This window comes from Larus michahellis, chromosome 4, assembly GCF_964199755.1.
Source record: "Larus michahellis chromosome 4, bLarMic1.1, whole genome shotgun sequence".
Classification (NCBI taxonomy): domain Eukaryota; kingdom Metazoa; phylum Chordata; class Aves; order Charadriiformes; family Laridae; genus Larus; species Larus michahellis.
In genome coordinates this window covers 83591067-83615934 of record NC_133899.1, presented here as the reverse complement: position 1 = coordinate 83615934, position 24868 = coordinate 83591067, and the positions used below count along the sequence as shown (strand labels likewise).

At 43.5% G+C, this 24868-nt stretch overlaps 1 protein-coding gene and 1 long non-coding RNA gene across 2 annotated transcripts in view; one reads left to right on the top strand and one right to left on the bottom strand.

Annotated features, from left to right (window-relative positions):
* LOC141742809 (uncharacterized) overlaps nt 1-24868 on the top strand; it is a 74320-nt gene that overhangs the window by 44007 nt on the left and 5445 nt on the right. The window lies entirely within an intron of this gene.
* Nucleotides 19899-23317, bottom strand: RASSF10 (Ras association domain family member 10). Its single transcript, XM_074586094.1, has one exon. The coding sequence runs from the start codon at nt 23050-23052 to the stop codon at nt 21697-21699; it is 1356 nt and encodes a 451-aa protein (XP_074442195.1). The 5' UTR covers nt 23053-23317; the 3' UTR covers nt 19899-21696.

Here is a 24868-nt window from a genome sequence, read left to right as displayed (position 1 = left end):
AATATTTTTTTTTCTTTTCTTTTTAGGGGCTGACAAGTAACACACCTTAAAAGTAACACTTTTTTTTTTTTCTTAGGGTGTACTGTGTGTCTGATATTTTTCCTTAAACTATGAAACCTTCTCTTCCTACTCCCCACTGTAGACTGTTGGGGACCTGTTTGACTCTTTCCCTCCGATCACGCAGTTTGAACACTGTGCTATTGTACCAGACTGTCAGCTTTCGTGCAGTGTTTTTCTAGAAGAAAGCCTAAATTATTCCAGTGAAGCTCGTTTTCTGTTTGCAATGATGGTTTGGGGTTTTTTTCTTAATATAGAGCCCTTTAATTGGGAGACCATTGATTTCACATACCTGTTAGTGCTGCAGATGTAAACACCCAGAAGAAAAGTTTTTTTTAACTGGCCTGGAAATGATTTTGTGGGAAGACAGTCAGTTCCTGTGTGTGAAGGGGTTCATTCAGTACAAAGAAGAAACTTCTGTTGTTGCTTTTCTATAACCAGAGACTGAGAAATGAGGGAAAACTTATGGATCCAATAAGGAATCTGAGACACTGTCTGCTAGTCTTAAACTATCTCAACAGACACTCGTATCTATTCTTCTTTCTCTTTTCCCTCTTGACAGCTCCCTGCTCACTCAAGAAACTATATTATGATTGGATTCCATTAACTTGCATCCTCTGCTACTTCTCACAAGGTTTGTCTTTTCTCTGCAAGCATCTTAAATAGATGAAAAATATAATTATAAGCAGGAGATATTGCTTGAAAGTGATCTGATGTGAATGGACTTAAAATACTGCACGTCAGTGTGTTTGTGTCAATGACTTCTGAAGTGTTACAAATAAGCGTTTTTGTGACAACAATGTAAATGCAAATAAATACATCCTTCAGGTTCAGTGGAGACCTTATATGCAGAATGCTTTGGTCTTGTCCCTTCAGGATATCCTGCACCTTTTCCCCTGACCTTTTGGTTACACGGCGTTTGTACGGCAAGGCTTGCAAAAACAGGGAGTTGTGCGATGGGGAGCATGGCCGGCTGTACGCGCACAGGCTGCTCTGCATCTCTACGTGGAGGGGAATTCTTCTCCCCTTCTGAAAGGGAGCCTGGTGCATAGGAGTGATTTGAAAGACTTGCTTTATATCTTGGAAGGCCTCGCCTACGATTTGCCTTGTTTTGGTAAAGTAGGTACGTTAAATCTGGATGTGTAATATCTAAAATGCTTTGTAATTAATGCTTAATGATATAATTATATCAAAGCAGTTTGAAAACAAGATAAAATCAAGAACACTATGACAAAACATTGATTTCTAGATGAGTTATTTCATGCTCCTAGTTTCGTAAGCATTTAAAATGGAGCTGGGGGGGCAATTGTCTGTTAACGCTTCAGATCTCTTCTAGAAGTAATCTTTTCAAGCAGGCCTGAACTTCTCTGCTTTTGAACGCTAACTACTGGAAGTTGATCTTCATTATACTGCTCCTGTATTATACAGGTTGTTCTAGGAATTGAATGTCAACTTAGTGTCCTGTGCAAGACATTTCTGTGTGTCTACCTATTTTATTGTAGTAGTTGAAAGGGTGGTTGTCTGTTTAAAATCCTTTCCACTGCTCTTCTATTCAGAATCATCTTGTCCTTCTGCCATGTCAGATGGTAAGATTACAGTTCCCGGCCATTACCAAATGAAAGGTATTCAGACAAGTTGTGGACAGTCACCAAACAGAGGAACAATGAAATATCTGTTCCCTGGGTGGGAGCACAGGGATTGATCCTCTTTCTTTTGTCAACTGGTGGAACACACTAAGCTCTTACAATTCAGATTTTCTGTTTTCTCCTTTGTTACTAATCTTTTAAGTATAGCAAGAAAGAAGCTTGCTTAGAGACTTCATCTACTGACCATGTCATTCTTAGACTGACTAATAAATCTTTTGAGCCTGTTAACATATTTGCTTATGAGCATTAAGGGGAAAAACAAAAAGTACTAAAAAGTATTTAAAAAAAAAAAAACAAACCCAAACCTTCTAATTTCCAGAGTACAAATCTTTGAAAGGAAAGGCACTGAAGCTACTGCAAGAAATTGGGTTATATTGAGAAAGAGACTTACCTTATTCAAAATGTGGTTATTTTTTGGGGTGTATCTTTTTGCATTCTTATGAGCCTGAACCTGTACTCACCAAAAAAAACTGATTCTTTTTTTTTTTTTGCCATTGACTTCAGTGGGAACAGATTAGTACCAGTAAATATTAGAGCAGTTATGTAGATTCCATGATGTTACTAAACTAAAAGAAGTTCAGTGAGTGAAATATATTTCTGAAGTTTTCAAAAGCTTAAAAAATTAAAAAAATCTCAAAATAAGTGTATTTTATTATGGTTGTTAAGCAGAGCTAAAGGGTGAGCACTAATGGATAATGAATCCATTAGTGGCACTTAAATCCTTCACCAGAATTTTTCAAAACAAAACAACTTGGAGAAAAGAAATGCCATATATTCAAACGAAAGCTTTTCTGTTTTAAGTGGAACACTTTCTTGTCCTGAGCAGTTTTGGGCTTCCTCCTTGCAGTCGTATCGCTTAAATAGATTATGGTTAATGTAACACTGAATTTGCACTAATTAGCTGTCTTAATTTTACGTTCAGCAAAGCCTATTGGCACGGAGAATAATCAGCCTGTGCAGTTCAGTGCCCTCAGAGGTGCTCCCAGCAACCTCTAAGTAACCTGAGAGATGCTTTTCTTTTCCCCCTACAGGACCTGTATCAGACTTAATGCAATTAACTCTGTGGGCTTGGGGCCCTTGGAGGAGCAGAGCTCCAAGGCTTCTTTAGCGTGCGGGCAAACTTCTTCTGGCACCTCTGCTCTGAGCCAGACTGTGCTTCAGAGGTGGTGTATGAGGCACTGGGGGCTCTTGTGTCTTTCAGTCTATCAGTCTTTAAAATATTACCTGGTTTCATGCTAGGACATCTTAGTTCTAATGTATTTTTATCATCAGAAACCCTCAGTGAGTTAGTGAAGTGCTGTTTCCTTTCAATACAGGAGAACTGAGGCATGAAGAAGGGGCTGCTGAGGTGAGTTGCAGAATCCCGAGCGCAGCTCCTCATGCGGAGTGGAGTGTGTGAGGGGACCCTGCTGATCAGTTGGTGTGCACAGCCCTCCAGAGAGCCATTAGGAAGCATGGAGTGAGGGGGGTGTGTAAAACCACACCTCAGGGCGTGTGAGTGGGAGAGGAGGAGTAGTCCCAGCTTTGAAGTCTCATCCAGAAAGCAGGTTACCCAGGTTTAGGTCCCTCCTTTGCCTAAGGGGATCCAAACCCACTGCTCCCACCTCCTTTCGGAGCTCCTTAATCTTTGTGCTATGGGCTGCTCTTGGGTGGCAGTTACCTCCACCCTTCCTGCTGAAGCTGTGCCCACCAAAGGTCCTTGCAAAAGATCCCTGACCTTTCCCTTCTCCCGTGCCTTCAGCGAGTACCAGCAACTGCCTTATGTACCCGTTCCTTGTTGTAGGCTGACCACATCCCACTGTAATGGAGGTGGTGGTTAAAGTTGGCCTGAGCAAGCAGGGTGCCAGCCTGTGCTTAAAGGCCTCCATGAGATGTGTCATGGCAGCTTGGCACATACACTTTGGAAAAAAACCAAACCAACCAACCTGTTTACTAGCAGCACAATATTGGATGAGGTCCTTCAAGCATCTTTTTTGTCTTGAAAAGGATATGAAACAAATTTAACACCCCCCACCCTGAGTTTCAAAAGGTTAAACATTTGTTGGGAAGCACCTATGCAAGCCTTCTGACTTTTGGCATATTTATACGTGTATAGATGTGGCTTTGATTACTGTGTGTTCCTTATTTTTCAAGTGGAACCCTACACTCTGAGGCTAATTAATGCCAGTGTGAGAAGGAAAGGCATCTAGGACTTTGTTGTTCTGATCACAAAGTTAATGTAGGTCTCAATACTGAACGCTTTGGATGGGTCACTGGATGAAAATTGATGCCATTACAATTTGCTAAACCATGACATTTAACTCAGCATTTATACACAATGTCACAGCTCTTCTGGCTGATATTATACACTTGAGCTTTTCATCTGGAGATCTAAGAATGCTATACAAAGAGTAATTTATTCGAACTTTCCTGTGTCCTGAGAAACTTCAAATTGCAGCTTTTTAAGAAATAAAAGTAATAAAGTGTATTTTCTCTAGCAAGTAGTTCGGACATCTAACCTTAACAATACCCTAGCGAACTTCTATTTTTGTTTGTATTGAAATAATTAAATACACAAGAGAAATACATAGTTAAGGAAAGGTCTTTTGTTCCTTCACAACCATCCTCTTAAAATCAGAAGTTAGCAGTTAATTGTGAAATATTCTGTCTGATTTGTGTTGGCAAGAGCCAAATGTTTTTCATACAAGTTGCATTTAATTCACAACTGAGCCTATGAACGTGTATCCCAGCCTTTTCCCCAAGGTTGTGGGGGTGCAGAGTAACGCAATAAATTCCTTAATAAAAGGAGTTGTTGTGCCTTCTTGGGCTCTTCTTGCTGTTACTTCTGTATTAAAACTCAGTGATGTTTTGCATAGTCCTCTGAGCACAGCCTGTTTTCATGACTAGAGCTCCTACGTGTATAGCATGGATGCAAATGTTCAAAATGAAAATACGTTTTGATCATAAGATCAAAGTGCGTCTGGCGTAGAGCAACTAAAGGAGCTGGTATGCAAACTCACTGTCACGAACATCTCGCCTAATGGCCAAAGACTGATCCCCTTCCTATGGTCAGGGAGGGGAAAGGCAGGGCTTGTTTTATAGAAAACTGGGTAGGGAAGGGAGAGGCCGCTGCTTCTTCCTTTTTCCTTGGAGCTGAGTTTATTGACATCCTTAAATGTGAAAAAGGGATTTAAAGATTTCTTGGAATTAATTGCTAAAAATGTATTATGCTAGACTACTGTGAAGAGACTGTAACCCACACAGCCGGCTTGCGCATCCACCTGTTTTTTCAACTCTGCTTTTCATGGGTTGCAAAATAGTGCACAGCAAAGATACTAATTCAAGCTGTGTTAGGTGAAGGAAGGAACCCAGTTCCAGAGTCCAGGATATATCCAGCCACTAGCCCCTTTTGTTTAAACTACATTAATATTTAATTTTCAGCTAGTGTGTTGAAATTGAACTAAGTAAGAATTATAGATTGGTTTTATGGACCATAAATTCTACGACGGATATATCCTAGAGATTGGCTGGGAGTAGTGCCAGTAACAGCACTTTCTTTTTTTAGGTGAATCTTCATGATTGCTTTAAGAGCTGCCACCTTTGTGTCATGTGTTACAGTAAGCCACCATTGTTCATCATAGAAAGAAATGTTCATAATTTTACAGTATAGAAGGGGAAAAAAAATATTTTTTGGCTAATACCATAATCTGAACATTTGGAATCATTAGAAAAGTCAATGATAGTCCTAAGCCATGCATTTCCCAAGATGGTGAATTTGAGAAATGCTCACTAAGACATAATATATCATCCTCGTAGTTTCCTGTGGTTTCTTTCTCAACCCTTGTGGGAATGAAGTTGTGAGACTAAGCTGCAGACAGTGCTACTCCAGGTCTGTAGCTCAACTAAGTGCCTGGTAAATTGCTCAGTTACGTAGTTCTGTTCTTGGTTTAACAGCAACAAAGTGGAGCTAAAAAGCATCTGAATGAATAATTAATGTACTCCTATAAATGTGGAATCTCCTAGGGAGCGTCTCTATTCAGAAGAAGAAATATTGGGCCCGATTATTACTATGGGGCTTGTACTGTTGCACTGTGCTTTTCCAAGGCCTTGAATTCCTGAAGAAACATGGAGTTTTGTGTGAGGAGTTCCCCCTCCTACTGCTTACCTTCTCCCAGGAGCTGGCTGCCTGCTTCCTTCCCCCCTGCTCCCAGTCCCCCGAGGTCACTGGCACACGGTGGAGTTTGAGCAAAAGGCATGCTGAGGGGACTGGTGCCTTGTGCTAAGGCCTGGAAAAGCAGGGGGCAAAGGGAGAAAGCAAATATAAGTAGCAGGGAGAGAGCATGCAGATGAACGCAATTGTGTCGAGAAGATGCAGCCACGTGAAGACAGCAGATGTTATCACTGCTGGCATGGATACTGGATGAGCGGATGGAGTTGTTAAGTATAGATTATATCTTGTAGCAATTCTCACGACTCCTAAAACACGTCAAAATTGCCTGCAACACAGTGGATGATTTATATAAGAGATTAATATATTTCGTTTGCCTAATAAGAGACCTTGCCAAGATGCTGCAGCTCCTCTATGTCTTGTTTTGGCTTCCCTATTGAAACAAGATGAGGAGGAGGGTATCTGTCATTGTAACACACTCATGATGAAATGGTTGGCCCCTTCGGCTGCTCCATGCTGGGAAGGGAGACAAAGTCCTTGGGCAAGCTGTGTTGGATGCTAGTTAGCAACAGCTCTCCTTTGTCAGAAAAGCCAGGACTTTTTTCAAGCACTGGAACAATTAGCTGATGAGGTGCCTAATAAGGAAGGAATATTTTGAAACATGTTAAAACTGATGCTGCTGCAAATCCCACTCTGTAGTGGCCTTTTTCCACATCTCTTTCCTTGAATGCTGTCGTGCAGTTGCTTGGGAAGAGAGTAATAAGTGCCCCAGTCAAGCTGTTGGCTACTCCTTGCTTTGTTGCTGTTCAAACACATTTCTTCCCTCATGGCTTTTCTTCAGAGCAATGGGGCTTCTGCTTGCTTCCCAGAAAAAAAAGTTATTTCTCCACTCAACCTCAGTTCTCCTCTCAGCCAGAGGGAATGAAACACAGTCTGGATTTGGGCATGTCTGCAGTATAGTTTCACCTTGAGTTAATTGTTTGCTGTTTAGAAAGGCTAGTCTGGACACTTCCTGAATCTTTGTTTTCAGGCTATAAATGTTTGCAGGTCATGCTGAAGATGAGGATGTATGAATTTTCTGTATATACAAAATTGACTGGACTCCCATATATGAATATGTGGTGATATGTTCTTACCTTTTGCTGACATAAAGTTTTGGCAGTTTTTTCTTCTGTGAAATATATACTGGGCTAAGAGGGGGTTTTTTTGATGATTCTGGCAATCAGGTTTGGCTAGAAGTCCACTCAACAGTAATGACTAAGATTCTTCTCTTCCCTTTGCCAAATGATAGAAAAAAAAAAAGGCATATCAATGCCTTACATTTGTGTATAAGTGGATTTCTTCTCTCTGTATTGCTTTACCAGCATAAGATTAATGTTAAGGCTTTCTGTAAACATCTGTTCTCATGCAATTTTGCTCCATAAACATCTCAAAACTCTCAATGTGACATATCTTAGGGATCTGTGTGTGCATCTATCTTTCCCACTTTTATCCACTGTAGTAAAGTCAGGACAGGAAGAATGACAGAGGATAAAATGGCACATTATGCGGCTCAAGTTGCGCCAGGGGAGGTTTAGACTGGATATTAGGAAAATATTTTACACTGAAAGGGTTCTTAAGCATTGGAGCAGGCTGCCCAGGGAAGTGGCTGAGTCACCATCCCTGGAGGATAGACATAGTGCTTAGAGAGATGGTTTAGTGATGGTTTTTGTCAGAGTTAGGTTGATGGTTGGACTAGATGATCTGAAAGGTCCCTTCCAACCTAGGCAATTCTATGATTCTCCAAAGTCAGATTACTATTCAAGTTTGCTCTGTGTGGATGCATCTTTTTTCACAGTCGTGAATATTAAACCCCTTGAAGTTGGTGGAGTTATGGGTTCTAGCTCTTTTGCAGGGTAGGCTTATAACAGAAAATAAATACATAATAATTATTCACTTCCTTGGCCAGTATTTGAAGTGTGAACCTTAGATATGGGTTTGGTCTAGTTTGTATTACAGTTACTGATATATAATTTTTATTCAGTGAAATCATACTTGATTAGTTTATGCCAGTAGAAAAAGACTGGGCAGGACCGCAGAACAAGGGCCTGTATCAGCCTGTTCACTATTCTTGGGTCCACTAGCAGCGAATCTGTGAGGTAGTGTCAGGAGCATAGGAACTCAGGCGGTAGCCCCACTTGCACCCTCTGCCCCTCTGTCTGTCAGCAAAGTGGGGCTGTTGCGGGGATCTGTTAGTGATCTCATTTGTTCAAGGTGCCAAAGCAATTCTGTTATCAGCGCTGACACTCTGTAATGTTAATTACAGTAGGTTAAAACCATTGCAATCCTGAATGCGAGATTGCAGTGCTGAGGTTTTTTCCTTGATCAAGGGCATTGATAGGTTTCCAAAGCGAGGGAACCAGGGATCAAGCATTCACGTGCAGCCTTGTTTCTTCTGGCTACCTTTGGATATATCTCATTCTGAGCATCCTGGTGGAGCAGTAGAGCTAAGCTTATGCCTTTAGTAGTGGCAGCTCTTGACTTGGGTTTAATTCTGTGAAAGTAAATTGGATGCGCGAGCACTTCTTAGAAGTCAGGAGCTGGAACAATTGGTTGTTGGGTTGGTTTTTTTCTGTAAGTTTGACATCTGCTGAGGATCAGCTAAGTCAGGCAGCTGGATTTGTGGAAATCTAGGCTTTCACAACAAATCTTTGCTTATCTTGCTCAGTTACTCTGTGGACCTGGTCAGATCTGGCACTGAGGTGTGTATGCTCAGCAAGGAGAATACTACAGTGTTACAAATGTGAGCTTTTAAAAAAAAAAAAACAGTTCAGTGGGACAGTGCTGACTTAATTCACTTTCTACCCATATATTACCATGACCTAGAAAAGGTGAGCTTAGGAAAGATCCTAAATATTTCCATGCTTGTCCTCAGCCTGTATTTTAAGCAGAACTGGATGCAATTCTTCAAAATTGTGCGAAAGTCACCAGTGGCAACTCCAGACAGGTTTCAATGTATGAAATTGCAAAAATTCTCCATGCAAAATTTTTCTCCTGTTCTAAACCAATATGCTTCTCTTCTTGTTAGTTTACAGCTTTAAGTATCAAAGGCATAATGTTTGAATTATGTAGCATGGTTACAGTTTTCAAAAAGAGTCTAAGCAATTTTGAACTGTTTTCACATGTGATTTTCGAAAGCAACAATCTTTTGGAGGACAGGTCTCACTGGTAGTCCAAGACACTTAAACCTGCACCTCTCCGAAAGCGGGACTTGGGCTCTTAAGTTGAGAGGTGGCTTTCGGTGCCTTATCCACACCCTCTTTCCCCTCAGCCAGTCTCGCAAAGGAAGCCCCTGCGGGCACACTCTGGGGTGGAGGTGATGTTTGATTTGAAGTCAATGACTGTCAGTCCTGCCAGACTGGTTGGCTTGTGCTAATCCTTTTTCAGAAACAGGGCCAAGCTTAGGCATGATACTGCAAATGGCGTGATGTTTGCTTAGCATCAAGAAAGATGTCTGAATGCAGTCGCTTGGGGACTACTGTTCTATTATTTTTTGAAATGAGTAATTGCTTCAGAGTGGGGGGTATACAGGATAATGCTATTTGCTGAAAAGAAAATTAGGCGTGGGTGTGCCCAAGTGACAAGTGAGCAACAGACTTCTCAAACAGCATTGGAGAATGTCTTCTTGTAGGCTTATATTTGCTTATGGATAGACTGCATTCAGATGTGAATGTATGACACTCGTGAATGTCATGGAAATTTTAATGTTTGTACCTTGGGCTGGAATTTGACCCTTATTACTCCTACTGAAACATGCAATGGATTGTTCAGCTGCGTTTCATACCCTTAAGGATTAAAAAAAAAAAAATCCAACTGAAAAAAAAAAAAAACCCAACCAAAAAAACTCCACACAGACAAAAATACATTTTTGGCCAATGTTAATGTACTAAAAGTTCTTTCTATTAGAATGCTGAATGTAGTTGAATCTTTTAGCTTTTGCACTTGTACATGTTTAGGCTCGATTTGCCAGTGAACATAATAATAGATTATTTAATTAAGAGTCATTTAATCTGAAGACTGATTACACGCTGCTTACAAACATTCCACACTGAAATTAACTTAATTTTTCTCCTTAGTAATTTGAATTTGTACTTGTCCTTCATTGACATACTTTTCATCTACTGATGTCTAAATGATATTCATAATTTAAATATGGGATCAGGAAGAAAAATTAAATCAACCTTAGTCATCTTGTGTTTGACTGAGCAGCTTATGAACATGAGTTATGAATTTTTGCAAATGTTATGCTATTGGACAAAGTTTTGGGGAACTGTGAGGTACAAAGTGGTACTTTTGAAGCCTCTTTCTTCAATTTGAAATGTATGTTAATATGCAAAGAATTTCTTTATTCCTAGAGAAGTCTTGACTACCTGTCAGCTTTAAAGCAAAAGATAGAAACAAGGCCTTTTTTCACTATGTGATCTCATCTTCTCATGACTGAGCAGGATTTTAGTTGTTTTGTTCAATAATTGACTACATCATGATTAATATGTATAGTTGTATTAATCATGTTCAGTTAATCAACATCTAAATACACTTATTGTACTTGCAGTGGTTTTTAAGAAAGATTTTGCAAGGCTAATCTGTTTTAGCTAATGTCTCTGACTGCTATAAGAGGAGACACAATCCAAAACACAAAGCTGCAGGAAAGGGCATGTGTATGTCACATAATATATATATAATGCCATATGAAACGCTGAAAGCAAGTTCCAATTGCACCATTTTCTCATGACTCCCATTCCACAGCAACCTGATCTAGTCGATCCCCTGCTCATTACAGGGCAGGTTGGACTACGTGACCTTTAAATGTCCCTTCTAACCCAAACTATTCTATGATCTTTTTTTTTTTTTTTTTCCATCTAGGAAGTAAATATTCAGGGCCCATTCTTATTAAAGCTCATAATTCAATATCTAAAATACTTGCAGACTTCACCACTAGGTTTGGTGCTTTCTATTCTCATCTTTGATATTATTGTTTTCGTTAGAGATTTGAATAAAAATGGAAATTTCTCAGGTTAAGTATATACTGTGTATCATGGCTACTTTCCCACATACAGACTTTTGGTGAGGGACCAAATTGTTTGGAACTTGTAGAGCACTAATCACAGTGGGTTCCTAGACAACAGAGCTAGCCATAATGTTAATTTGTATTATATAATAACTAGGGCTTTCATCTAGACAGATCAAAAGATACATGATAAAATATTTGGAGTTGTTCCTTTTAGGCACTAGCGAAAGATATGATCTTTCTAAGTATTGAATATTTGTCTAATAAAGCCTCTTGTAGCAATACAGATCTCCATAGCAGTGCCCTTCAGTAACTTAAAAATACTCCATTTGTGTTTTTTAAAGTAAAGCTGAGAACCTCAGGACTGAGCTTAGTTCAAATGGCTGTACTGGCAATAGTCTGTGTGAAGGAAATAATCTTCTCTTAGGTGCCATAGCCACCGATACTGATTCTGATACTCCTTGTCACCTGAATTTTCCAGCTGTAGGTGATCATAGAATCATAGGGTTGGAAGGGACCTCTGGAGATCATCTAGTCCAACCCCCTGCCAGAGCAGGGTCACCTAGAGCAGGTTGCACAGAAACGCATCCAGGCAGGTTTTGAATGTCTCCAGAGACGGAGACTCCACCACCTCTCTGGGCAGCCTGTGCCAGTGCTCTGCCACCCTCAGAGTAAAGAAGTTCCTCCTCATGTTTAGGTGGAACTTCCTATGCTCAAGTTTGTGCCCATTACCTCTTGGCCTGTCCCCGGGCACCACTGAAAAGAGTGGTGATGGAAAAGGAGAAACATTCACATTGGCAGCCGTGTCCCAGGCAGAACAGCAACAGCTAGAGAGCTCATGTGAGAGAAACCTGGGTAGACTTCGGAGTGTTCCCCACCCCCTGGGTGAACCACCTTTGGCAGTCAGTCTTCCCAAAGTGTTTTGCTTTTGCTGGATTGGCAAATTAAAATAGAACAGCCTTGTCTGAACTTTCCCAACCAACTCTCTTCTCCACTGTAACTCATGTGAAAATTAATTTGCTTTTCATTGAGGCATGTTTCAGTGCACTGATTTGGCTGTTTTGAATGAACAATGTGAGTATCCCAATTTCTGATATCGCGTGACAGGTATCTCAAAAGTTAGGACAAAATTCTGTTTGTGTTTCTGTGGAGCTACTGAAAATTTGCTAGTGTCACTTGAACCAAATTTGAGAACTCTCCAGACTCATAATTTTGAGTAGTGTATAACACCAATGCGTAACAGTAGTACATAGAGAAAAAGATGAATGGTGGAGTTGAGGCCCTAAGTGAACACAAGCATCGTTTTATTATTTTTTTTACTGAGTTACAAAACTATATATTTTCTAAGTATATCTTGCTAACAACATTGAAAACACTTAATTGGAAAATTTACACATGGACAGATCTTTATAGCATTTGTGGTTCTCCTTGTTCTGGAAAGAAATACAGATATCCAGGAGATGGTGAATAAAACACAGTTATAGAAATAGCAGCTATTTATGCCACTAACATGTAAATGATTCAAAAATCTTCCTCAAACCGTAAATTCTTAGAGCACAAAATTATAGGCTTGAGACTATTAAGAAAGGTGGTTATGAAATGTAGTAGTCTAGTACAATGCTATACTAATACTCGTTGACCTCCTGTGTTTCTTCAATAGCTTGAATAAGTCTCCACATGTTACCTGGTATACGGCTCCCGTGGCCGTAAGGGGTGGAGATGAATTTATACCTCGTCTTTTGTCTGTACCACATCACAGGCTGGAAGTGTGGGTCTAGCAGAGAGGAAAATGGATTGGGAATTGGGAGAGTTGGCTTCTGTTCCCGTCTTTGTTACTAACCTGCTGTGCACCCAGTTCAAGTCACTGCAGCTCCTACGGCTGTTAACTCGATGATGTCTGGCTTGTCTGTCTGTGCGGTGATCTCAGCAGAGCAAGGGCTACCTCGTCCTGTGTCTTCTAAAAATACGTAATATAATAACTTGCTATCTTGTGTGGTCCTATTGCTATACAAATGCTAATAAGAATGATATTACTTAGCTCTAGCTGAAAATGTTGTACAAATTAATCACTGGGTTAACTGGGTACGTCTTCAGGGTTTCTAACTTGTCTCCTTCTACAAGCAGATTCTGATAACCTGGGCAACACAGCAGAGCTTGTGCCCTTTTGCATAGGCTGGTTGTCTGGTTACCCATCATTGAACTACGAAAACGTCCATTCTTCAGTTTTATAAGTAAAAGAAATCCCAGAATACTGGTGTGAAAGCAACTCGGCTGGAATGACTGTGACTTAGCAGTTATAAGCCTTGAGTTGAAAGTGTGTGGCAGACGAGTTCTGAACAGGCAGGTAGGTATCTCTCACCCTTGTTATTTGCAAAGATGAAGCCCAATTGCTAATGACTGGAGGAAAAGAAAAAGGCTTGGAAATTCTGTGGGGAAAAATATTGGAAGGAGGAGCAACGAGAGAGACGTTAATAATGAAATATATTTTCTATAAAGGTAAACTATTCCTTTAGGCATACTAAAGCCATAGGAGTTGATAATTATGGAGGTGGTTTTGAAGGTGAAATGCAGAAAGGAGTGTAAGTACAGGTCCAATTAATATTGTCAAAACATGGTAATTGTGTTCGTTAACTAGATTAAGTGATCTACACGTGAATCACTTCAGTGACACATGGCAAGAGACTTTAAACAACTGAAACTTGAATCTGGCTCAGTTGGCTTGTTTTACACAAACTAGTTTGCAAAACAGAAATGCCATTGCACATGCTTTGCGAGCTGGCTTGTGTAAACTGGAGTGATAGGTCTGGATTTGCTTTTACCTTAAGCTTGCCTGTTAAATTAAGCTAAATACCCTGTTTACTTTGTGTCACTGTTTTTGGCAAATCATGTAGGTAAACACTTGGAGCAACATGACAAGATCCCAGATCGTAAAACGGCAGCTAAGGCTTCTAGGAACGGACTATACTGGGGAGAAACTCTGATGATGTGAGCTATGGATCATCTAAGGAAATGCTCATTCCTCCATATTTACCATTTATAAGTTAAAACAGAAGGAAAAAAACCAACTTGAGAGTGACATTTTATCCTCAAATTCTCAGCACTCTAGCCTATTGCAAATTCTGCAGTCACTGGCCTTTACAGCTGAGCTAACAAAACCTCAGGAAAATCACAAGATTCTCTTGCTCTCTCTTTCCTCCTGCTCGCCTGTCTGCAGTGCTGATCCACTGTGAAGATCCCATGGCATGGACTCCTGCCCCTGCCAGGCTGCTGTTTGTTAGATGGTTGTAGTGAAACAGCTTGGAGCACAAGATGCGCAGTGGTTATCACAGGCTCTTGAGTTTTCCCCCTTGTTGATTCCTGCTGCCTGCGACTTCCCTATTGTCCAGGCTTCTTGGTGGTTTTCTGTCCTTCCTTGCTCATTCCCTTCAGTTGCCTCCTCTCCAGTTTGTGTTTCTTGGGCTCAGTTCCGTTCTCTCCTGACACAGTTCCGTTCTCCACGCTCCTGTCCCTGTCCATCCCCAGTTTGTTTAGGCAGTGCAGAAGCAGGAAAGTTTTCCGTCCCCACCGGACCAGAAAGCAGCAAGGTCCGTGCTCGTTACTACCCTGACCAGTTTACAGATCACTCTAAGCCAGAATGCCGTTTTCTTACCTAACTGTACACCTGACAGGTAGGGAGCAGGGGATGCCATTTTTAAAAATCCGCACCCTGAAGTCACTAAATGTGTAAAAATTAATTCAAAATAATCAGATGATCAGGTTTTTCTGTTTCACATTGGAATCATCTGCTGAAGATCATTAGTTACCTGTATCAGGGCTAAGAATAAGTAATTTACAATATGCTGACTTCAAACCTGCCTCTTCCTGTATTGGCCTGGGAAACACATTTCTAATCAGCTCATTTCTGTGGATGGGGCACAGCTGTATGTAGTGTTCTCTGTGTTACAGATACAGGACACCTGGAGCTGTGCATGCTGTATCTTCCTTTGAAGGATGGCAAAATTTGAGTGCCTGACCCTCTATTACCTGGTCAGAGTAATATTTTTTTTTTTTTTTTGAGACAAAGCAGGAAAAGTGGGAGATATAGAAGTACAAAATGCGCACGGACAGGATTATAGAAAAAGATGATAATCATGGCTTTAAGCTTTTAACCTACTGGTGATTCATGAGTCATCCGGTCACTTCAAAGAGGAAACTTATAGGAGAATTATGGAGAGACCTTATGGTGAGAAAGTGAAGAGCAACTGTGAAAGAAAGGGAAACAGAAAAAAGCTAGAAGTTTGCAGTTGAAAGCAAATAATTTGCTTCTGTGCTAGTGGTAGGAAGAACAAGCACCGACATTTTCAAAAGGTGATCCACATCTCTCTTAATTTCCAAAATCACTTTTCATCTGTTCTTAAAATACGTCTATCAGTTGGAGATTCAGTGGAAGGCAGGAAAAAAACCCAACAACTCAACTATTAGGCTACACTGATAATTAAATGTATAAACTAATAGCCTGATTACACGTAAAAAAAAAAATACACTGTAAGAGATTAAAACAAGGGGATTACGTTAAATTGAAACAGGGATTAAATATTTTTCCTAAAGGCTTTTAACACATTTTCCAAAGACCTGCTTATGAGCACAATTTGACTGATGAAAAGTATTTCTTTTGGAGATAATAGACTAAATAATCACATAATTAAGCCATGCGAAGTGCAGTGCTTGTAAGCCGATGATAGTATGTTTCAGATATGTAAGAGCTCTTTCTATGAGTCACAGGGGTTTTTTTGGTTGGGTTTTGGGTTTTTTTCCCCAGTAAACTCAATAAAATCCCCAAACTGACTGACCTAGCAGGATTGTGTTCTGAGATGACTCTGTAGTGGTTTTACTGAGCTATTAAAGGGGAAAGCTGATTTGAAACCATTCAGAAAAAGGAAGCATACACACTTCAACGTTAGGGGAACTGAAGCACAGATGAGTGAAATTGTTAAATGTTTTCATTATAACAGTACCTAGAAGACCTCAAGTAGATTAGGCCTCTTTCTGCCAGATGGTGTACAATCACACAGTAAATATCTTCATCAAAATCTTATGCTCCAAGGGAAACAAGATACCACTCATTACTCAAGTTATTCTTCAAACCAGGTATAGAAACTGTATCTCCCTACCCCACTGCTCCACAGTAATGTTCCCCCCAGAATATCAGCTGCGGAGATGTGCTCCCTCCTCCTGTGAGCAGTACTTGCCTCAAATTAGGAGAAGGGGAAAATTCGGAAGGTAACTTGGAAATATGTTTGAAGTTTAAAAAAAAAAAAAAAAAAAAAAAAAAAAAAAAAGAGGCAGGCAAGAAGGGAGTTGAGCAATGGTGGCATAAAACAGCTGGTGAGAGTATGTCCTTAATCCGTATGACATGTTACTACATAAAGAACTACAAAAGTACTGCTGAGATTGCCATGTACTACACAAATAATGAGTTTTTGCCAAGACGTAGAAAGAAACTTACTTTCTTCAGGTTTGTTACTAAGTGGGATCCTAAAACTGAATCCACGGAGTCTCACCAATTTGAATGAGACTATTAATGAGATTCAGAGAGGATGCTGATGAGTAGGGGAGGTTGGCAGGAAGGAAGAAGTAAGCTATTGGGAAGGAAATTATTTTTTCATGGAACACCAGTGGGTTTCTGGAACGCTTTCAGAACTGAGGGAAGGGGATTTTAATAAAACTTCCCAAATAAAGCTTAAAGTGTAAACAAACTAATATGTAGGTAGTGTAGAAAGCCTGCAGAAGTTATATTTTAAGGGTGTATTCTAATGCCCTGGTAGAGTTAGTATTGTACATTCTAAGAAATCAATGGCCGACTCAGTTGTGTTCTTCAGCGTGTGAAAGGGTGTGACAATCCACCCTGCATGGAAGGTTCTGCTCTGATGCATTTACACAAGTAGTGTATTAAATTATGCAAGCGGTATTTTTTAAAATACTATTTGACAATTCTGCTTGAAGATATTTGGCTAACTTGCATATAGAACCAAATTTTGCTTTGAGTTTATTAAGCTTTCCCTTTCTGTTAAGCTTTCAAGTTCATTTAGCAATGTGAGTTTGTATAAAAGAAGTAACGTCCGTGTAGGCTCCCTGCACTTTGCGATGCTCATTTCTTTAAACTTCGTGTGCTAGCTCAGGAGCAATAATATCAAGTGACTTCAAAGGACAACTGCTTCCAACAATCCGCAATGGCTTGTATTTCAACTCAGTAACCAGCATAGCTCACCAGACCTGTTATTTTATTTCAAGGCCTGTGCTGCTCTTTTCATGTATTGAGCTACAGTCCCAGCTCAGTGCAAATGAAAGGGGAAGGGGGAAGCCCAAAGTTGTTGTAGAATTTGCGAGGAAGGGAGGTCTGCGTGCATGTCTCTTCAGACATAGGCACAAAGACTATTTTTAAAGTAAACCTGGAAAATATGTTTCACGCAAGCAGTCAATAATAAAGCTTGATGACATGTTTTCCTTCTCTCACACCCACTTACTGGCTTCCCTCCTTCAACTGTATCTTGTCTGAAACCAAGACTGTAGGTGCTTTGGAAAAGGATCTGTCACTATAAATCAACCAGACTCTGATTTGGCTGGCTACATGCTGCTTTAGAATAAATGGCAATAATTAATAGGTCATTCATTTTGCATGTCAGTGGTGTTCATTACAGTAAATGTATTTGCCTCCCCTCCTCCCTCCCTGTTTAAGGCATCAAATGATATCCCTACAAAGTGCTTATTCAAACTGGCAGATCTCTTACATGTGTTTCGGACTAGAAATATATTGAATTTGACACAGAGCCTTCATTCTGATAATATTGTTTGAATAGTGGGTTTCTGAAACAAGGTCAAGGCTAAAAGCCTGGACTATCTGTCTCATTTTGGGTTTAATATAGGTGAATGTAATTGATGTCAATGAAGCTTCAGCTCCAGCCTTAGTCTTTCACCGGAAACCTTCTCTTTAGACTGTGAGGGGATGTTTACAGTCTGAACTAAGCTTTTGCCAACAAGCAAGTCAGCATTGCTTTGATTTCTCATTTGTACCACCGTACCTTGTCATTGGTATAAGCGTTTGCGTGACTGTGCATTGAGACACATCAGGGACTAGCCTAAGTTAAAGCGCATCAGTTTTTTTCCTGATCTGGTTCACAATCTGGTCCCACAAACTCTTGTATAGGCATGAAAGAAAGTGCCATGTAGGGTCAGCAAAAATGTGGCTTAGGGCAGCAAATAGACAGGACTTGTGTTAGTAGTGCTTGATAATGCTTGTTTAAAAGGTGCCTGAAACTAAGGCCTGATTCAACTCTGATTTTGTCTCCTGGACAAAACTCCCTTTGATCTCTGTAGGTACTGTGTCTAAGAAAGGCCTGGTGGCCTTTGTTCTTGATGGTTCCTTTGAGAAGCAGACAGGGTGTTGAATAAATAGGGCAATGTGGTACTATACATAGATTTATCTTAAATAGTTCATAATTTTGTTAGGTTTTTATTTAATTCATGGCTACCTCTATCTGATTGTCTGGTTTTAGGATGAGACAAAGATTAGACTGGATTTGACTCTGGAAGATAGAAGAGAAAGGTGTTTAAAAAAAAAATAATAAAACAGGTGTTGGTTAGAGCTTCCACCTCTCTCTTGGCAGTGCTGGAAGGTAGACTTCTGTCATGATGTTGGTCGTGGTTTTTCTGCTGCTCTTTTTCTCTTCCATTCTCTCAGAACTGGAAAGGAGATAAAAAATCCTGCCCTTCTACCTGTGATTCTGAATCAGCTTTCCTAGTCCGTGGTTATGTGCCCAGCAAAACCCCAGAGCCAAATTCCCTGTCAAAGCCAAGCATCTTTTGGCTTGTCTCTATTATCTAAGTGAGGATATGCAAGTCCAGAAGATGGGAAGGGAGAAATACCTGGTCCAATGCAAACAGTTATTTCCTCTTGTATACTAATGTTTTAATAATGGTTTGAGAGAGATAGGGATTGGTGAAGATGTTTTAATTCAGTCTGCATACAGGAACAAAAACTGAGCCCATTGCAATTGTAACTGTTCAAATATCAAATAAATATACTCAGTTTCACCTGCACAATATAGGAACACATTCAAATATGTGCTCATAGTAAGTCACTGCAGCACCCACCAAAACCTTGAGACTACGGTGCCACCTGTAGTGTTCTCACCCTTGTCCTTATGGGACAGGGGCCAGCAACTCAGCAGAGTCATGATCTACTGCAGGACACACATCCTATCTAGGGTACCGAGAGGCCAAGAGCAACATGGTGCCCTACAAGTGTGTCCTTCAACAACCTAGAGCAAAAGTGGTTTTGTCCTGGTTTTAAGGCTTTTCCTAGCTGAGGATGAGTAGACAGACTTTGCTTTGCAACTCTGAATTTCTTGGCTTCCTTCACCTCGTGCTTCACAAAATACCTGATGCCTGTATCAATAGTATAATGGTGTATGGCCTGTTGCAGCTTATTTCTATAATGTGCTTGCTTTTTATTTGCTTGGTGTGGCTGATGGGAGAACTTACGTAAAGCAGTTTCAGGTTTATTGCTTACATCAGTCACCGGAGAAGCTATCAACAGGTACTTGCATCACCCACCCATTGCATCCGCACTGGCTAATATAATGCAGGGCAACAACATGACTCTCCCACCCCTCAACTTAATTCTTCAGCTCTACTTCCATATATTTTTAATTGCAGAATGGGGTGAAATTCCTCAGTCTGGACATGTGCCAACACTTCTAAATGCCACTACACTGCCCTTGCAGTGACTACATCTGAGGAACACACACTCTGTAACTTGTACCTGAGGGAGCCCCTTGTGCCACCAAAGTGAGGGGACAATGCTGTCATGAGACAGACTGGAGAGGTCTGACTTGGTGTATCTTTCTACTCACTTTGCAACAGGGTAAATGACACCACAAGAAAACACAACATCCCAGACCTGTGAAATATATATATATGTATTTTTCAATCACACTCAATTGGGAACACTTATTTAGTTTTATTAAGAGTTTTATTAGCTCTAAAAATAGGTTCTTAAATATTTTCCAAGGTTGACTAAAATATGAAAAACAATCATATAATCAGTGTTTAAAATAAACCAGTTTGTTATAACTGAGACTGATTCAGTGGCATAACGTTTATCAAGAATGATAGCATACAGGGAATTGTACAGCCTCAACAAATCCACAGACAGTATTTCTCTGATTGCTTTCAAACTGACCGGTTGCAGAGTCTAGTTGTCTGTTGCCCAACAGAATTCCTACCAGCAAGAACACTGCAAAAGAGTGGAACCCGGTCTTCGGGTGAGAAAGCTGTGAGGTTTTTACAGAAAATAAAGAACTGGTCTATTGGTGTACCCCTTTTTTATACTTTCTTATCGTTACATGAAAACTTTCATAAATAGCCTTACATAAATAATAATTTCATAAGCTTTAAAAAGTTCACGACGTCAGTTGGACCTGACTAAACATTCTCTGGTCTCTAACTGCTTAAACTGTTTCTGCAATTATTCTGGAATACAAGAATCCTTGATGTCTCTTATTGTAAGAGCAGATCATATCTTTTTGGTAAGAGTTAAGCTGCAGAGGAAGATTTGGCAGTGAAGTGAAATGCATGTTACAGCTGATGCTGTATTTTTTTTTATTGGTATAACTGAAAAGATTAAGCTGTAGTGCAGGTAGGGCTTGAGTCATGCTTTTATTGTTGTGTCTCTTGGCCTGATATGAACTATATTATTAAAAACAGTAGCTCAAGCTGATTCTGTACTTTGTTTATCTACAGCCAAGCTCAGCCAAATATCAGCTAGCCTAGTGAAAAAATGTAGTTGAAGGCTGTGTACATACAGGCACTGCTAATTACTTTCAATGACTGTCAAATGAACATTGATACTAATATATTTCTTTAGTATGCCTTTAAACAAAGCACTCTTATCTATGCATAAGAAAAAGCACTACGCTGAGCAGAGTTAATACAACATGTTAATCTGTATTTTGATTTAGTCTGTTCTTTTTAAAAAAAAAAAAGTGATTTATCACCCCTTTTCGTTGCCAAAAGGAACTGCAGTACCTTCCAAAAGCTTTCGCCCTGGGAGATCCCGGTGTCAGTTTCAGTAGTATTTACACCTCTTTTCCTCCATAGCTTTTACGCGACCAGCAGCTTTAGTCTCAGTGACTTTTTGCACGTAAAGGCGCCGGGTGTGTTTGTAAATGACAGCCAATATAACCCACCATCTGAATTTGCAACGCTGAAAAACTGTTAAGGAGATAACTGATTTACCCTCCCGAGCCTGCGTCCCGGCGTTTTACTCGCAAAGAGATTATCCGAAGTAGGCTATGCTACAGCGGGGATACCGTGGGGAATCGTAGGATTAAAAGGCCCGGCAAGAAAACCTTCGGAGGGAAGCAGGCGGCAGGATTTAAAGTGAGAGCAATCCCAGACGCGAATGAAACAAAAACACGCTATGGGTTTCTCTTCCTTAGATAAAAGTACCGGCGAGCCAGCCTAAACGCTGCGCGCGGACGACTAGTTAGAACAAGTTTAAACTCAAGAGCTAAAATTAAAATGTTTCCTCTGTGCGACTGCCTCCTGCCCCGGGAGTTCTCCCGCCTGCCCGCGGTCCTACACCTCCCGCTGCCCCGGCGGGCTCGCTCCTCCCGCACCGGCGGGCGACGGGCCGGGGGCGGGGGGCACCGGGCAGACACCGCGCCGCCCGTAGCACGCCCGGTTTCGCTGCGAGCCGGGCCGGAGCCCGGCCCTCTCCCCCTGGCGCTGCGGGGCCCGGCTGGGCGGGCGGGCGGGCGCTAGACGAGGGACTCGCAGACGGGCACCGAGTCCGAGTCCTGGCTGTGCATGGAGCTCAGCCCCGTGTCCGAGTCCTCGTCGTTGTCGGCGCGGTCCTTGCGCAGCGCCCGCGCCTGCTCCAGCCACCCGGCCGCGCTGCCCCCCGCCGCCGGCCGCCCCCCGCCCGCCGCCCCGCGCGGCTCCGCCGGCACCTCCGCCACGTCCAGGGTGCCCAGCGTCTCCAGCAGGCGCTGCAGCTCCCGCTCCTTGTCCTCCCACGCCCGCTGCGTGTAGTCCAGGTCGGTTTTGATGGCCTCCAGGTCCGTGCTGAGCTTGAGGCCGATGTAGAGGCTGGTGCTCAGCTGGGTCTTCACCCGCTCGTGCTCCAGGTGCAGCTCGCCCTCGCCGCCGCCGCTCAGCTCCGTGGTGTCGCAGTCCGTCTCGGCCAGGCCGGGCCCCGCCGCCAGCTCCAGCTCCTCCCGACGGCGCTTCATCCAGCGTTCGTTGAGCTCCTCCTGGATCTCGGCGGCCAGGTGCTCCAGCAGCTCCTCCTGCTGCGCCCGCTGCTCCTGCAGCTGCAGCACCTCCTCGCACTTCCTGGCGTAGTCCTCCTCGGGGCGGCCGGCGGCGGGCTGGGCCGCCCCGCCCGGCTCCCGGCCCGGCTCCGGCTCCCCGCCGCCGGCCCCCACCAGGTAGGTGTCCTGCACGTAGTTGACGCCGTGCCGCTTCATGCGGTCCAGGTGGATCTTGGCCTCGTACCTGTCGATCTCCCGGTCCAGCTCGCGGAGCCGCTGGATCTGCTGCCGGATGGTGTGGTCCTGCGAGAGCACCAGGTGCACCAGCGTCTCCATCCTCTCCGCCGACGAGGCCTCCCGGGCCAGCGGCTGCTGCCGCTTCTTGTTGATCTTGGCCAGCTTGCGGAAGGCTTTCCTCACCACCCGCCGCTGCCGCTCCTGCGTGAGCGCCAGGCTGGCGCGGGCCGCCCCCAGGCCGTGGCCGGGGCGCTCCTTGCTGAGCACCACCCGCGCCTCGGCGCTGCGCGGCCCCGCGTTGGGCAGCGAAGCCTCGCTGCGCACCAGCACGAAGCGCACGTTCTCCTGCTCGTCCCCCCACGCCACCCAGAGCCGCAGGATCTTCGTCTTGTTGGGCAGGATCCGCTCGAAGCCGCGCCACTTCTCCACGATGCAGTAGGAGTGCGGCGGCCCCGACAGCATCCCGCCGCCGGGCTCGGGCAGCGCCGGCCGCTGCCGCCGGTGGTGGCTGTCCTCCAGCAGCACCCGCACCACGTCCGAGCAGGTGGTCCGCCGGGAGAGCCCGGAGATCAGCTTCTCCTCCTGGCAGATCCACACCGAGATCTTCCGCTCCTCGGGCTCCATCGGGGGCGGCTGCGGGCGGGCGGCCGGGGGCCGCCGGCTCAGGGCTGGCCGGGCAGCCGCTCCATGGGGAGTGCTCCGGGGAGGCGCGGCGTCGCCCGCCCGTCCGGCTTCAGCATGGCCGAGATGCCTCCCCGCCCGCGGCACCCCGCCCGTGCGCTGCGCTCCGCCGGCCGCCCCACCCCTTCCTGCCCGGTGCGGCGGTCCCCCGGGAGGGGCCCGGCCCGGCCCGGTGCAGTGCGCAGCCTGCTGCGGCTCCCGCCCGCCGCCCGCGCTCTGGCGGGTCCCCCCACCGCCGCCGCCGGGTTTTCCTCTCTCACCACGTGGGCGCCCCCCGCGGCTCACGCCCCGGCGGCGGCCGCCGGCCCGCGGGCAGCGCCGCCCCGGCAACTCCGCGCCGAAATCCGCCGGCGCGGAAACTTCAAGGCAGGTCCGCCGTCGTCGCCGCGTCCTGCTCTCTGCCCTGCCTCTGCCGCGAAGAAGCGGCGTCGAGGGATCTTCCAAACTGCCGAGGGACAAGAGCGAATCCTCGAGCTTCAAAGCGAAAGCCAGAACTAGTGAGGAATTTCCAGTTTTAGTAAATCATCCGCCTGTAATTAGGAAGTTCATGTTTGTAAAGCAATTCGCAGATGAAATATGCAAAGGACGGGAATGTCTAAGTGTTATTAAAATACTAGCTGAGCCAGATTTTAATGGGAGCTTGCAGTGTACTTTGATGGGAACAGGATTGGTCTCCGAGCGTGGATTAAAATGAGGAGATGTAAAAAATGGTTGTGGCACTGATTTTCATGGTGCGATTGCATCACGGGGGTTCATGGACCTATGCTTTTCTACATGGTTAAAAGGTATTAAAATGGCTAAACGGGCTAAATGCTCTAAAACCTGAAGGCTGATCTGTACCTTCTCCCGGATTTTTAGAGCCAATAAAATTGGCATGCTGTGTGGAGAGGATTTTTGTGTGAATAAGGTTCGTGTCCCAGTCAGTGGAACAGAACGGAGTTACAGTATTGGAGCCTAACTACTGTAATTCTGCTGTTTGAAACAGTGAAGTTAGAGCACACAAAATAGCGAATTAACAATTCTGCAACCTAATGTCCTCCTTTCCCCTAAAGCGCACAGGCTCAGTGTGGGCAGCTGCTGCTTTAGCTTTTCCTGTATTTACCTGGAAGGAATAGTCTTGGGGAAGACAGCCTGCCTTCCGCTCTGGCGACATAAGGCAGCTAATTACTATGGTGATTTCTGCCGTGCAGCCTCCTGTCCCATGAGGAAGTGGGCTGAGGGACCACCGAATGCCAGCATTCCTGGAGCTGAAGATCACGCAGATCATGTGCCTGCTGCTAACGTCCCTTTCCTGTATTATTGTAGGTTAAATGATTCCAAACCAAGGTGGCCACTGCACATTGCAGCGAGTGCACGCAAGGGAGGGGTGCTGGTAACAGGCTGAATTTTGCTTCCTGACCCCAGTCGCCTTACATTAAAGTTGCATATCCCTGTCCAATGGTAAAGTCTGTCACTGCTCAAGTAATTTTGCTCTCCTGATGTGTCAGAAGTGCTAGATTGCTATGCATTCTTTGTATAGAAGGAAGCGTTTGCTGATGGAAGGTTATTCCTGAGGTGTGCAGGCTTTTTGTTCAGTGTGTCGATTATGCCTAAAAGGATCATTCACTCCAGGGCAGAGGAAGGTGGGCCCAGCAATGGTAGTCCTGTAAGAGAACAAAGTGGCCTTGACAAAGGGGGTTGTAAGGACTCTGGGACAAACCTGACAGCTAACGCTGCCCCAGAATGATAGGGTGTTGAACAGGAATGGGATGTGCGATTC